Consider the following 12,520-nt stretch of genomic DNA (forward strand, 5'->3'; position numbering starts at 1 on the left):
CAAACAAATTCAAGATTAAAAGTGCAGTTCCTTATGCTATCTTGTTAAGTAAAAGAGGGGCTACTCCTATTGAAGTAGTGGTTATGGTGCGAGTCATAATGTATTTAAAAAAAAATTGAGCAAATGGAAGAGGGTAGCTGGCATAAGGTTGTCTTTAATGACATATTGTACAACAGAAAAAAAGATTGGGATGCAACAAAATAACAAATGGTTTAGTAAATGAGGTATTTGCTTGAACACGTGTCCCATAAACAACAAAGAGGTAATTCTTTTTGTTATGGATAAGTTCCACAAGAGTACTTGGGATAATGAGCTAGGAAGAAAGGAAAAATATTGTATTGAAGTGTTTAATCCCGCTCATAGTTATCAACTAAAAGCATACATAGAGGCCAATATCTCTTGGAGAGCCAAAATTCTTATTGCTCATTTAAGGACTAATTCTCATCAACTCCGTTGTGAAACATGGCGTTGGAAAATGCCAAAAGAAGTGTGGGAGGAAAGAGTATGCATTTTTTGTTCTTCCAAAAAAGTGGAAACAGAAAAGCATTACATTTTAGAATGTGAGGCCTTCAAAGACAACAGGGAAAGTTATGCAGATATGCTCGCATCTAGCTCTTGGAATAATCTATTTAGCGAAGCTTGGAGCATTTATTGTGAGACTTCATAGAAAAATGACCAAATACATCAAGCAGATGAAAAAACAATATGTCCCATAAACTATCTTTATTTTCAAATTTTAATTTATGTACATTACTAAAAATATTTAATAAAAATTATACCATCCATGTAATAATTATTAATAATTAATTAAAATTACAAAAACCTTATTCTAAATAAATATACTTATTAACGCAATAAATTAATTATATTTTTATCCCTTCATAAAAACATCTCTATCTTAATCCATTATTTGCGATCACTCCCATTATAAAGACAACACCCTCCCATTAACCCATTATTCCACCCTCCCTCATCACTCCCACAATTTCTAGAGTAAATAACTATTACAATCTTGACGAAATTATTTTTCTAGAATATAATTTGGATGGTTTTGTCGAGGATATGGCCGGCCAAAATATTTGATTTCATATATAAAATATCTCAAAATAATTTCAGGTTTTCAAATGGTACTTCATTCCTGCGTATGAGTGATGAGCACTAAATCCATCCACTGAATATGATGATGCTCCACACACCGAGTCTTCTTCATTTCTCACCAGATTACAGATCAAATCTTTCTATTCAATCCGGATGCCCTTCAAGCTCCATTACTTCATCGATTCTGCTTAGTCATTTCCCGCATTCTACATGTAGAACTCCATTTCCTCAGGTCATCCCGACTAAACACAATAAACGAATCCTCTGCCACTCTGAGTCCAACTCCCTTGTTCACCAACACCAACAGAATACCAACGAACCCGCAAGCCAAATTTACAGCATACAGTGGGAGTTCGATTCCATATTCCTTCAATTTCTAGAAAAAGAAATCCCCACCAAGATTTTCGGCCCCGAGGACGAAGAAACAATGCCAAAACAATATAAAAATCTGGGCATGGATAAAGAAAACTCAGAATCAGACCCCATTCATGCATTCTTCCAATCCTGCCTACGTCCCAATTTCAATTCGCACGGAAGAGGACCGGCTGAACGGAGTCAGGCAGGCGAGATACATAATGAACCCTATGCTAGATTAAACCCTATGGATGAAGTAGCAGATTTATTGCGGTCCATTATCAATATCGCCAAGAATCTTCCAGGGAACACCATGGTGGCTGATTTTCTGGACCCTTACATTGGAAGAATAAGCCACAGGGATTGCAATTTGCTGTTACAGTTGCTTGGAGAAGAGGGTTTATATTTGCAGGCTCTGTATCTTCTACAATGGATGCGATTGAAGGACCCATCTCTGGTTACCTCCACAACATATTCCCTCATTTTTCTGCTTCTCGGTAAAGCTGGAATGGTAGAAAAGTTTTGGGTACTGTACAGGAATATGCCACAAGGAAGAGAATTTCACTCTGTCCACGTTTACAATGCAATGATTATGGGTTTTTCACGGTGTTCCAGGTTAGAAGCCTCTCACAGTCTCTTTTCCTCTTTCTTTTTGGCTGAAATGCATAGTTAAGACTCCTTTGATGGTCAAGTTAAAACATTTTATCATCTATGCAGGCGCAGTCAATTTACACACAGGCAGTACAATCACAGTTTGAGTATAAAAAACCAGAGGCACTGTTGTCCAAAAAACTAAAATGTCCTGGGAAATTGTCTGCATACCGGAAATTCCTCTTTAAACACAGATTCCAAAGGCAAACTGAGGGGCGGAGGGACAGGGCACTCTAAGACATAAATATATAAAGATAGACAAGAAGCCCACATAGACATCCCATGCGCACACAGAGACAATGCCCAGGAATTCAAAATACCTGGCGGGGCTTTTCCAAATGTCGGATGATCCTTAGTTTGAATTTCATGTGGCTTCTTCCTCCCAAGTCTTGCAATTCATTTTGGCAGCATTAATTGGGCAGGGCTTTTGAAAAGCCCGACTTACCGTAATCTCGACTCCGGAAAGTTCAGAAACAATAAACTTTCTATACCCGAGAAATCTCTGCTCCAGGTCATCCAGACGCCATTATAGCTCTAAGCAGTTTCACAGTCACTCTACTCAAAGTTCTGCTTCTGGGCCACCTTTCCATGTTCACTTTCCCTCTGTGCCAGCATTTGCACTATTTTGATATAGCATCCCTTCATTTCTCTTTGCATGGTAGTAACAAAGCCAGCCAAGTGTGCTGTAATCCTAAGTTCTATTCTGCCACTAGAGTAAATATAACCCTCCAACCCCTCGATAAACTCTACATCCTCGTTATCAACTCTTCAGCATATTCTATCCGCCCCCATTCATCCTCATTTTGAAGCCTCTGCATTTCCATTGCTCCAAATTCCATCTATTGAAGCTGGGTTCAGTCCTTAGCTACCCGCTTCAAAAACTTCTTCAAGTTGGCTGAAGCTGGGTTCAGTCCTTAGCTACCCTCTTCAAAAACTTCTTCAAGTTGGTCTGCAGCAACTTGCTTCTGATTCCTGCCAAACTCTTCCTGATAATAAGCTTTCTCTTTTATCTGCACCTTCCCACATTCGCCCCCTTGATCTGCTGTGCTCCTTAACAGTTTGCCTTCTACTGTGCATGCTAAGAGAATGCCACCAAATGAAATGATAGCACAGACAAATAAGAAACAACCAACAGTACAGTGTGTGCAGAGTCGGACTAGCGAGATAATAATTGGACGAGACTGTCATTGCCCTCTACATCTACCCTTAGTGAATTCATGACATATCTAGCCTTCGTGCTAATTCTTGCCCACATTTCTCATTCCCAATACAATTTGACCAGTTCCAAGGTTCATTCCTGTGTTTACTATTGGCTGGGAGGTCAGCTGCCTCATTTGTATTTGTTGAAATTGTAACTAGGTTCAGTCTTCATAACGTATGATGTCAAAAGATCAAATTTTTTTTATTTCAGTCAACAAGAAAATTATTTTTGTCATGTCTCATTTGGACATTTAATTTTGACATTCAAAAGAAAGAAAATTGAATTTTAAAAGTATATTTTTTATGTGTCCGAGTAGACCAAGTTGGCCTTCTAGAAGACGAGTTGGCTTGCCCAACAGTCACCTCCCTTTGCATGAACAAACAACAAACAACTATAAATAGAGCCAAATCGTTTCCATCAAACACACACTTCGATGATCTGATCTGAGGCAAGGAGGACGAGATTCCTGAGGCAGAAGTGCGAGATTCTCTGAAGCATGCATACGGATTTCTTGAGGCTATATTTCTCTGTTATAATGCGAGTTCCTGTGGCACCTTTCTCTGTGATGTTGCAAGTTCCTGTGGCACCTTTTCCTGTAATGATGCAAGCCTCCTATGACACCTATCTCATTGTGACATCCGAGCTACCTATGGCACTGTACTCCTGTCCTATCTGAGCTTTTTGTAGCACTACACTCCTGTGATATCCGAGCTATCTATGGCACTGCATTTCTGAAGTTATGCGAAGTTTGTAAGGCTTTTTATCTCTGTGACGTGGCTTCTAAATACAGGCATATATAAATAGATTGGTTGACAAAAACATGGGAGAGTTGGAGGGTTGATTTGGCACTTGGATCACTGGTTAGTTTGACTTGAATTTTTCTTAATGACAAAAATTCTATTAAAAAAGGATTGATAGTTTTCCTTGTGGGTTTTTCCCTGGCCTCTTGCCTAATTTCTGGTGTCTCTTGTGCACTATGATCTCTATTTGAATGGCTAAATTGTTAAAGTGTAATTACTTGATGACATAACTAAATGAAATAAATGCGAAGAGAAAATATATATATCAGTCCCAAGTAACTATCATATATAGAAGCTAAGTTCTAAGAGCAGTCTTGAAGAAGTTTATGAGAGATCAAAGTTTAGAAGTAGATTGAAGGCAAAGAAAGTCTCCTTGAAATAGCAAATCATTTCTATAAGGACGAAGATTTTTGACTTGTACCCTGTTCTGTAACATATTATTTTGTGGTTCATTTCTTGGAGGAAGGTCCGAATTTTGTGACACATTATGTAATATTCCTAATTAGCCATGGCTAATTGGAATATTTGATTTTGCTCAATTTTGCCTTCTATGGTTATTTATAAATAAAAAGGGGAGGAAAAGGGGGACATAACTCACCTTTAGAATAAAGTCACTCCCTAGTAGCACAACGTTGTGACTTAAAGCGGAGCCAAGGGGGCCAAAGGACCACGCAGACACTTGGAAGAACTGCGCAAATGGAAATGAACACGTGGCAAGAGAGGGACTATGTTGGAGGAGGTGGGCCTTGGGGTTGAGAGAGGCCAACGCTATAAAGGAGAGAGGAGCCTGCTCATTTTGTCATTCGGTTATGTGCATTTGAGCTAGTCACTTCGACTTAGAGCACGCTGGCTGTTTAGCCTGTCTGCGGCATTGTTTAGTGCAACGAGTGTCTTTGTTTGGAGATCTCACCCTTAGCCCCGGGGGACTTCAAGTGCCTACTCGGGCAAGGTAGTTTTCGACAGTCTTTTGCAGGAGGATTGTCCTTTGGAGTGAGGAGGAATTGAGCATTTTTGGATAACTGCGCAGTCTTGAGAGAGGGACGCAGTTTTTTTGGTGGGAGTTCCGGATTGAGGGTTTTGTGGAGGATTAGAGCTGGGAGATTGAGCAAGGGATCAGCTCTTGCATATTGGAGGATTTTGGTAGAGTTTCGGGCTGAATTTTGGTGGATTCTATTCAGTGGCAGCGCAGAGCCTTGAGGGACAGCGTAGATCTCCAAGGAGGTGATTTTCGGGGGTCGGCTATTTCAGACAAGCTTTCTGGGTTTTTTCAGGGTTTCTTGAGTAGAGTCTGATTCTAGAGTTTCAACATTTTCTGAGGAGGGGAACAGCCCCAAATCCTCATTTGATTTCCAGCAGGAGCAACAGCACGACAGTGCTCCAACAGCTTGGACGCAGTTCAGAGAGAGGCCGTTCCTTTGCTATTCTGAGTGTATTTCTTCACTTGCCTTGTGCAAGTCGAGGTGCCATCTTTCTGATTACCTCCTGTACTCATTCCATTACTCAGTATAATAAAATGGCTTAACATTTCTCTTTGCATTTCTTGAGTATCTGCTTATATTTCATGTTCACATTATTATATGTTGTACCACTGTTATTTTTATCACTTTGAGTTTCCTAGTCACTATATCATTGGGACGTGTTTGGTTGGAGTTTGCTTGGGTTTGAGGGATATCCGGGAAACGGGATATTACAGTGGTATCAAAGCATAGATCTGGCTCAGCCTGTGGAGCTAGCAATCTATGACACCGGGGGAAAAGTCCTACATCTGTTACAGAGGTAGGAGATATAGAGACACTGGGCGTAGGTTGGAGAACACCTACGGAGAGGGAGACTGTGTTCAGGTGGTGGACACAGAATAGGAGGAGCCTGTGGTGGACGCAGAGCAGGAAGAATCGATGGCAGATGATGACGGGAAGAAATTTGCGGACATGCTCTTCAAATCAGTGCAGGATCTGTCGAGGTAGATCGAGGTGATGGGGCAGAGATTCACGGCGATGGAGGCTAGGCAGCGTGAGAGCCCACGAGTTTTCCAAGTTGGAGAGGGATCAGGTGCATCTCACCATTTGCCAGAGCAGGGTGCCACTCAGCGTGATACTACTCAGCAAGTGGCCTCACATGGCTGTATACGCTCTACCATGCCCACTTTCCTAGGAGCAGATACGGGGGCCGGAGCACAGCGAGAGGCAGAGCCCGGTCATATGGGTGATTATTTTGCGGAGTACCAGGCCTATGGGTAGGAGTTTAGGGACACTCTCATTCAGAGACTTTGTTAAGCTCCAACGGGATAGTAGACCCCACGACCATCACAGAGGACACTGACATTATCACGATGGAGACACCCACCGCACAGCTAGTAGATTCCACTTACCTACGTTTGATGGTTCATCGAATAGTTCGGCAAGGTCTTGGGTGGAGAAGCTGGACATCTATTTCCAGCTTAACCAGATGTCGGAGGCAGAGGCCATCAAGGTGGCGACATTACATTTGGATGGTGAGGCCTAGGATTGGTGGTTCCATGGGATGGTTACACTCAGACATTCCACAGTGACAACATATGCCGAATTTACCAGGTGATTGATGGATAGATTTGACCGGAGGGATCCGGAACAACATTTTGTTGAGCTGACAAGGCTTAAATAGACCGGAAACCCAGAGACCTACATTGCAGACTTCTTGAGGGTTTCATTGATGGTGCCTGATCTATCCACAGCACGTAGGATCTACATGTATGTTGAGAGATTAGCATAGCCACTTCGGGGTCTAGTCAGGTTCACTAGACCAGCCACACTCTAGGATGCTATTAGCAGGACCCGGGACTTACAGGATGCCTTACTCAGGACCCGGACACCTTACCCCCAGAGATAGGCTTTCCAGCCTAAGGGGAAGGATGTGAGGATTCCGCCTCCAAAGGGGAATCCAGGTTGAGTATAGATTGATGATGATGCCAGGAGGGAGCTGAAGAAGAAGTGGTTGTGCTTTACCTGTCAGGAGCTGTGGGCACCAGGACATAGATGTGCTGCTGGCAAAGCACATTTTATTGAGGTCTTCTCCGAGAGCAGCGGAGAAGAGGATGAGGAGGATGACGTGGAGGCAGGAGATAGTCATACTGCGCAGGGCCCTTTACCACCTCCACCACCAGCAACAGGTGGTGTAGCTTTTGCACCTATTGGAGGGGCCCTTGCCGCATTGCGAGGAGTTCCCAAGTATTTGATGTTGCGCGTACGGGGGACAGTACGTGGCCAGCAAGTATTAGTTTTGGTTGACAGTGGGGCAACCCACAACTTCATCGATGCACAGATGGTTGAACTGAGAGGTATACAGATAGAGAGCTTCGATGGCTTTTCAGTTTTGGTCTTAGGAGATCAGACCATGGTGTGTGCTCGTTATGTTCCAGAGTTATCAGTGACGATGGGCACCTACACACTGACCGACCACTTTTTCGTGGTCGATATTCCGAACACCAACATGATACTAGGTGTTTAGTGGCTTATCACTCTAGGGAAGGTCACGACAGATTGGAAGACCCTAGAGATGGAGTGGGATGATGAGAAGACAGGGAGGTATGAGAAGATACGGGGACAACACACATATCTGCCTTAGACTGTTTTGGTTCATCGGATGGAGGTAGTCTTCCAGAAGGGAGACGTAGAGTGGGCAGTGGAGCTGCGTGCATCAGAGGCAGGGACTACAGGGTAGGCGGTGCACCCAGAGATACAGTCCATCCTTGACTGGTATGCCACAGTGTTTGGGGAGATTCCGCTGGGACAACCACCAGATTGGGGGTTTGAGCACACCATTGAGCTTGAGCAGGGCATTCAGTTCGTCGGATACAGTGCAGCGAGCCTTTGATAGGCTCAAGGAGGTGATGAGCAATTGCCCAGTGCTTGTATTGCCAGATTTTTCGCAGCCATTTGTTTTGGAGTGTGATGCGTCGGGAGAGGGGATCGGCGTAGTATTGATGCGGGGAGGTCACCCTATAGCCTTTGAGAGCCGGAAGCTCCTTCCGCACGAGAGGTTGTATTCTATATACGATAAGGAGATGCTGGCCATCATGCATGCATTGGCCAAGTTCCGGTAATATTTAGTGGATAACAGGTTCAGGGTGAGGACTAATCGCAACAGCCTCAGGTTCTTTTTGGAGCAGATGCAGCTACATGAGAGGCAACAGAAGTGGATCTGTAAAATCCAAGCATATGACTTTGACATTGAGTATGTCAAGGGTAAAAACAACGTGGTAGCAGATGCCCTTTCACGTAGACCAGCCACGTTGTCTCTTATGAGCTTGGACAGAGACTGGAGGGCTCGACTCTTAGTAGAGTACTCCAAGGACAGATTTGCATGTGAGGTTCTCAATGGGCAGGTGGCGGATGACAGGTACAGGGTTGTTGATGAGATCATCTACTACAGGGACCGGATCTTCTTGACTGAGAGATCTCAGCTCAAGAAGAAGTTACTTCAGGCGTCAAATGATTCACCATTGGCAGGCCATTAGGGGTTTACCAAACCTACAGGGCCATTAGAGAGAGGTTCTCATGGAAGGGCCTCAAGGAGGACATACTCCAGCATGTCTGGGAGTGCGACGTTTGCTAGAGGAACAAGGGGGAGATGAGCCATCCTATAGGATTATTGCAGCCTCTTCCCATTCCGGAGGGGAAGTGGGGGTGTATTTCGATGAACTTCATCACAGGGTTGCCCATGGTATAGGGCAAGGATTGCATCTTTGTCGTCGTTGATCGACTGACAAAGTACTCACACTTTTTCGCCATATCCGCACACTACATAGCAGCACAAGTGGCCGAGCTGTTCTTCAGAGAGATCTTCAGGTTACATGGTCTTCCCAAGACCATCACCAGTGACAGGGACAGCCGTTTCATGGGCGGATTTTGGCAGGAGCTTTTTCGGTTGGTGGGGACGGAGTTGACACCGAGTACCAGTTATCACCCACAGACAGACAGGCAGACAGAGATAGTTAACAAGTGGCTGGAGGGCTACTTGCGTAACTATGTCAGTGGACAGCAGCGAGCATGGCTGAAGTGGCTGCATCTGGGGGAGTACTGCTACAACACTACACATCACATGTCCATCAATATGTCACCATTCTATGCTTTGTATGAATATCATCCTTTATCTTTTGCTGACGTGATGTTTGGTGCTAGCAAGGCTCTGAGAGCCAAGATTTGGATCCAAAAGAGTCAGGATATTCTCCGAGCTCTCAAGGATAATATGGCTACAGTGCAGAACCAGCAGAAGCTGTATGCTGACAAGGGTCGGGTGGAGAGATAGTTTGAGGTAGGGGACTTGGTCTACCTACAATTACAGCCATACCGATAGTCGTCACTGAAGCAGAAGGGGGTTGAAAAGCTCAAGCCCTGCTTTTATGGGCCATACAGGGTGATACGCAGGATTGGACAGGTTGCGTATGAGTTGGAGCTGCCCCAAGGCAGCAAGATTCATAACGTCTTTCATGTATCATGCCTGAAGAAGGCATTGGGACAACATGTGACAGTGACAGATGAGCTACCGCCCACGGATGATGAGGGGCATTTGGTGTTGCAGCCAGAGGCTATTATTGATACCAGGGAGAGGTAGCTACGGAGTAGGACGGTCCGAGAATTCTTGGTGAGGTGGAAGAATTTACCGGATGAGGATGCCACTTGGGAGAGTGAGAAAATTTTGCAGCATCCATTACTTCAGTTGCTTGAGGACAAGCAACATTTTCCGGGGGAGACTGTAATATTCCTAATTAGCCATGGCTAATTAGAATATTCGATTTTGCTCAATTTTGCCTTTTATAGTTATTTATAAATAAAAAGGTGAGGAAAAAGGGGACATAACTCACCTTTAGAATAAAGTCACTCCCTAGTAGCACAACGTTGTGACTTAAAGGGGAGCCAAGGGGGCCAAAGGACCACGCAGAGATGGGGCCCATGCAGAAACTTGGAGGGACTGCGCAGATGGAAAGGAACATGTGGCAAGAGAGGGACTACGTTGGAGGAGGTGGGCCTTGGGGTTGAGAGAGGCCAACGCTATAAAGGAGAGAGGAGCCTCCTCATTTTGTTATTCGGTTATGTGCATTTGAGCTAGTCACTTTGACTTAGAGCACGCTAGTTGTTTAGCCTGTCTGCAACACTGTTTAGTGCAACGAGTGTCTCCGTTCGGAGATCTCACCCTTAGCCCCGGGGGACTTCGAGTGCCTACTCGGGCAAGGTAGTTTTCAACAGTCTTTTGCAGGAGGATATTCCTTTGGACTGAGGAGGAACTGAGCATTTTTGGATAACTGCGCAGTCTTGAGAGAGGGACGCAGTTCTTTTGGTGGATTCTATTCAATGGCAGCGTAGAGCCTTGAGGGACAACGTAGATCCCCAAGGGGGTGATTTTCGGGGGTTGGCTATTTCAGAAAAGCTTTTTGGGTTTTTCTGGGTTTCTTGAGTAGAGTTTGATTCCAAAGTTTCAACATTTTTTGAGGAGGGGAACAACCCCAAATCCTCATTTGATTTCCAGCAGTAGCAGCAGCACGACAATTCTCCAGCAGCTTGGACGCAGTTCAGAGAGAGGCCATTCCTTTGCTATTTTGAGTGTATTTCTTCACTTGCCTTGTGCAAGTCGAGGTGCCATCTTTCTGATCACCTCCTGTACTCATTCCATTACTCAGTATACTAAAATGGCTTAGCATTTCTCTCTGCATTTCTTGAGTATCTGCTTATATTTCATGTTCAAATTATTATATGTTGTACCACTGTTATTTTTATCACTTTGAGATTCCCAATCACTATATCATTGGGACGTGTTTGGTTGGAGTTTGCTTGGGTTTGAGGGATATCTCGGAAACGGGATATTACACATTACCCCTGTTCAAGAGATCTGAACCTGTGGATAAATGTGACAGTGGTCTAAATATTATCCCTGTCTGAAAGGAAAAGTCCTCTCCATGATCCAAAATCATCTCTAAAGTAATCCGAGCCTCTAAGAAACCATGACAAGATTAGACTTTGATGGATCCGAGTTTCTTTGGACAATGGCATGACACTCCTGTAATTCATACAAGCTACCTATGGCATCTATCTTCTATGAAAAAATTGCAGACTTGTGATGAGGACATGAAGCACCTTATCTGTGGAACCTTGCAAAGAATATAAGGTAACTACACTATGATGCAAATTCTAAGAAATTGTGCAAGATAAGAAACTATCTCCGTGAAAAGACTGTGATCTGCGTTATAAGGAATCCGAACTCCCTGAAAGTGACAAGGTTAAGCTTGTAACAGTCCGAGACACTAGTATGAGATGCTACATCTGTGAATTAAGACCTGGAAATCTAGATCATACTTGTATATCCAATAATCTGAGCTTATTTCTGTGGCACAAATCCGTGAAGGTTACACTATACATAATATAAGGACATAATATATATTTCAGTAAGTCATGTTGAGAAATCAAGTATAGTGTAGTTTAATGCTTTATTCCTCTTCTTGGTAATTACTTGTGAATATTAGGTGTCTTCTTATTACTTCTTATGTCTTTTTCATCTAGCAATTATACAAATGTTTAGAACATAAAGATCACAATGAGACAAGGGAGACCAGAAATTAGGCTAGAGGCCCGGGCAAAGTCCACAACGGGAAAACCCAACAATCTTTCTCTTATAGAATTAGATCAAAATGAGAGATATCCAAGACCAAGACCAAACTGCCACAAAGATACCAAGTCAAACTCTCCTCCAAGTCTCCTCTAAGAGTCAAAGTCAAAGCTGGTCAAACTTCTTCAAAATTTGGTCAAACTCAAAATTCAAGTCCGGTAGTAGAGGCCGAATTTCAGCCTGTAATACCTCAAAAATTTGGCTCTGTTCCACAGAAAATTTTGTCACACGTGTGAACTGTAGTAGAGTAAAAACTTCGATTTTCTTCTTGTGCTCTGACTGGCTTCTCTCTCCTTTGACTTCGGCCTTCTTCTTCTTTCTTTAGGTGCAAAAGATCCTTGATTTGTGATGGATGAATGAGCTCTCCAAGAGGTCAAGGTGTGGTTTATAATTCAAAAAAAAAATTAAATTCTTTTTCTTACAAATGTCCAAATTGGATATGACTCAAATAATTTTTCTTGTCTCATAATAATTTTTTTTGACTCTGTTTGACTCTCTAAGCATGAAGAACATGCTTTAACAAAAATATAATAAAAACATCAATGATAAATTTACATTATGAAGACCAACTCTAGTTACAATTTCAACACTCCCTCTTAACTAGGGAAGTATTCATAATGACTTAACATGATAGTCTCAAGTTGAACTATTCATATAAGAAAGGATCCAGATTGATACGCATCATTGATGATAACATCATGTTAATTTTAGGTATGTTCTATGTTTAGAGCAATTTATTTCAATTTTCACAGTTAGCTCAATATCTTTTCCAGATTAGCAA

At 43.0% G+C, this 12,520-nt stretch overlaps 1 protein-coding gene across 1 annotated transcript in view; it reads left to right on the forward strand.

Annotated features, from left to right (window-relative positions):
- Positions 1 to 996: 996 nt before the first annotated feature.
- EMB1006 (Pentatricopeptide repeat (PPR) superfamily protein) overlaps positions 997 to 12,520 on the forward strand; it is a 77,504-nt gene continuing 65,980 nt past the window's right edge. The window contains exon 1 of the mRNA XM_089385387.1: positions 997 to 2,067. Within this exon, the coding sequence (XP_089241513.1) occupies positions 1,178 to 2,067 (890 nt within the window). The 5' untranslated portion in view covers positions 997 to 1,177. The remainder of the gene's footprint in view (positions 2,068 to 12,520) is intronic.

Source organism: Pinus tabuliformis, chromosome Q (genome assembly GCF_031772625.1).
Source record: "Pinus tabuliformis cultivar Carrire ecotype Pingquan chromosome Q, CPIR1, whole genome shotgun sequence".
Taxonomy (NCBI): Eukaryota; Viridiplantae; Streptophyta; class Pinopsida; order Pinales; family Pinaceae; genus Pinus; species Pinus tabuliformis.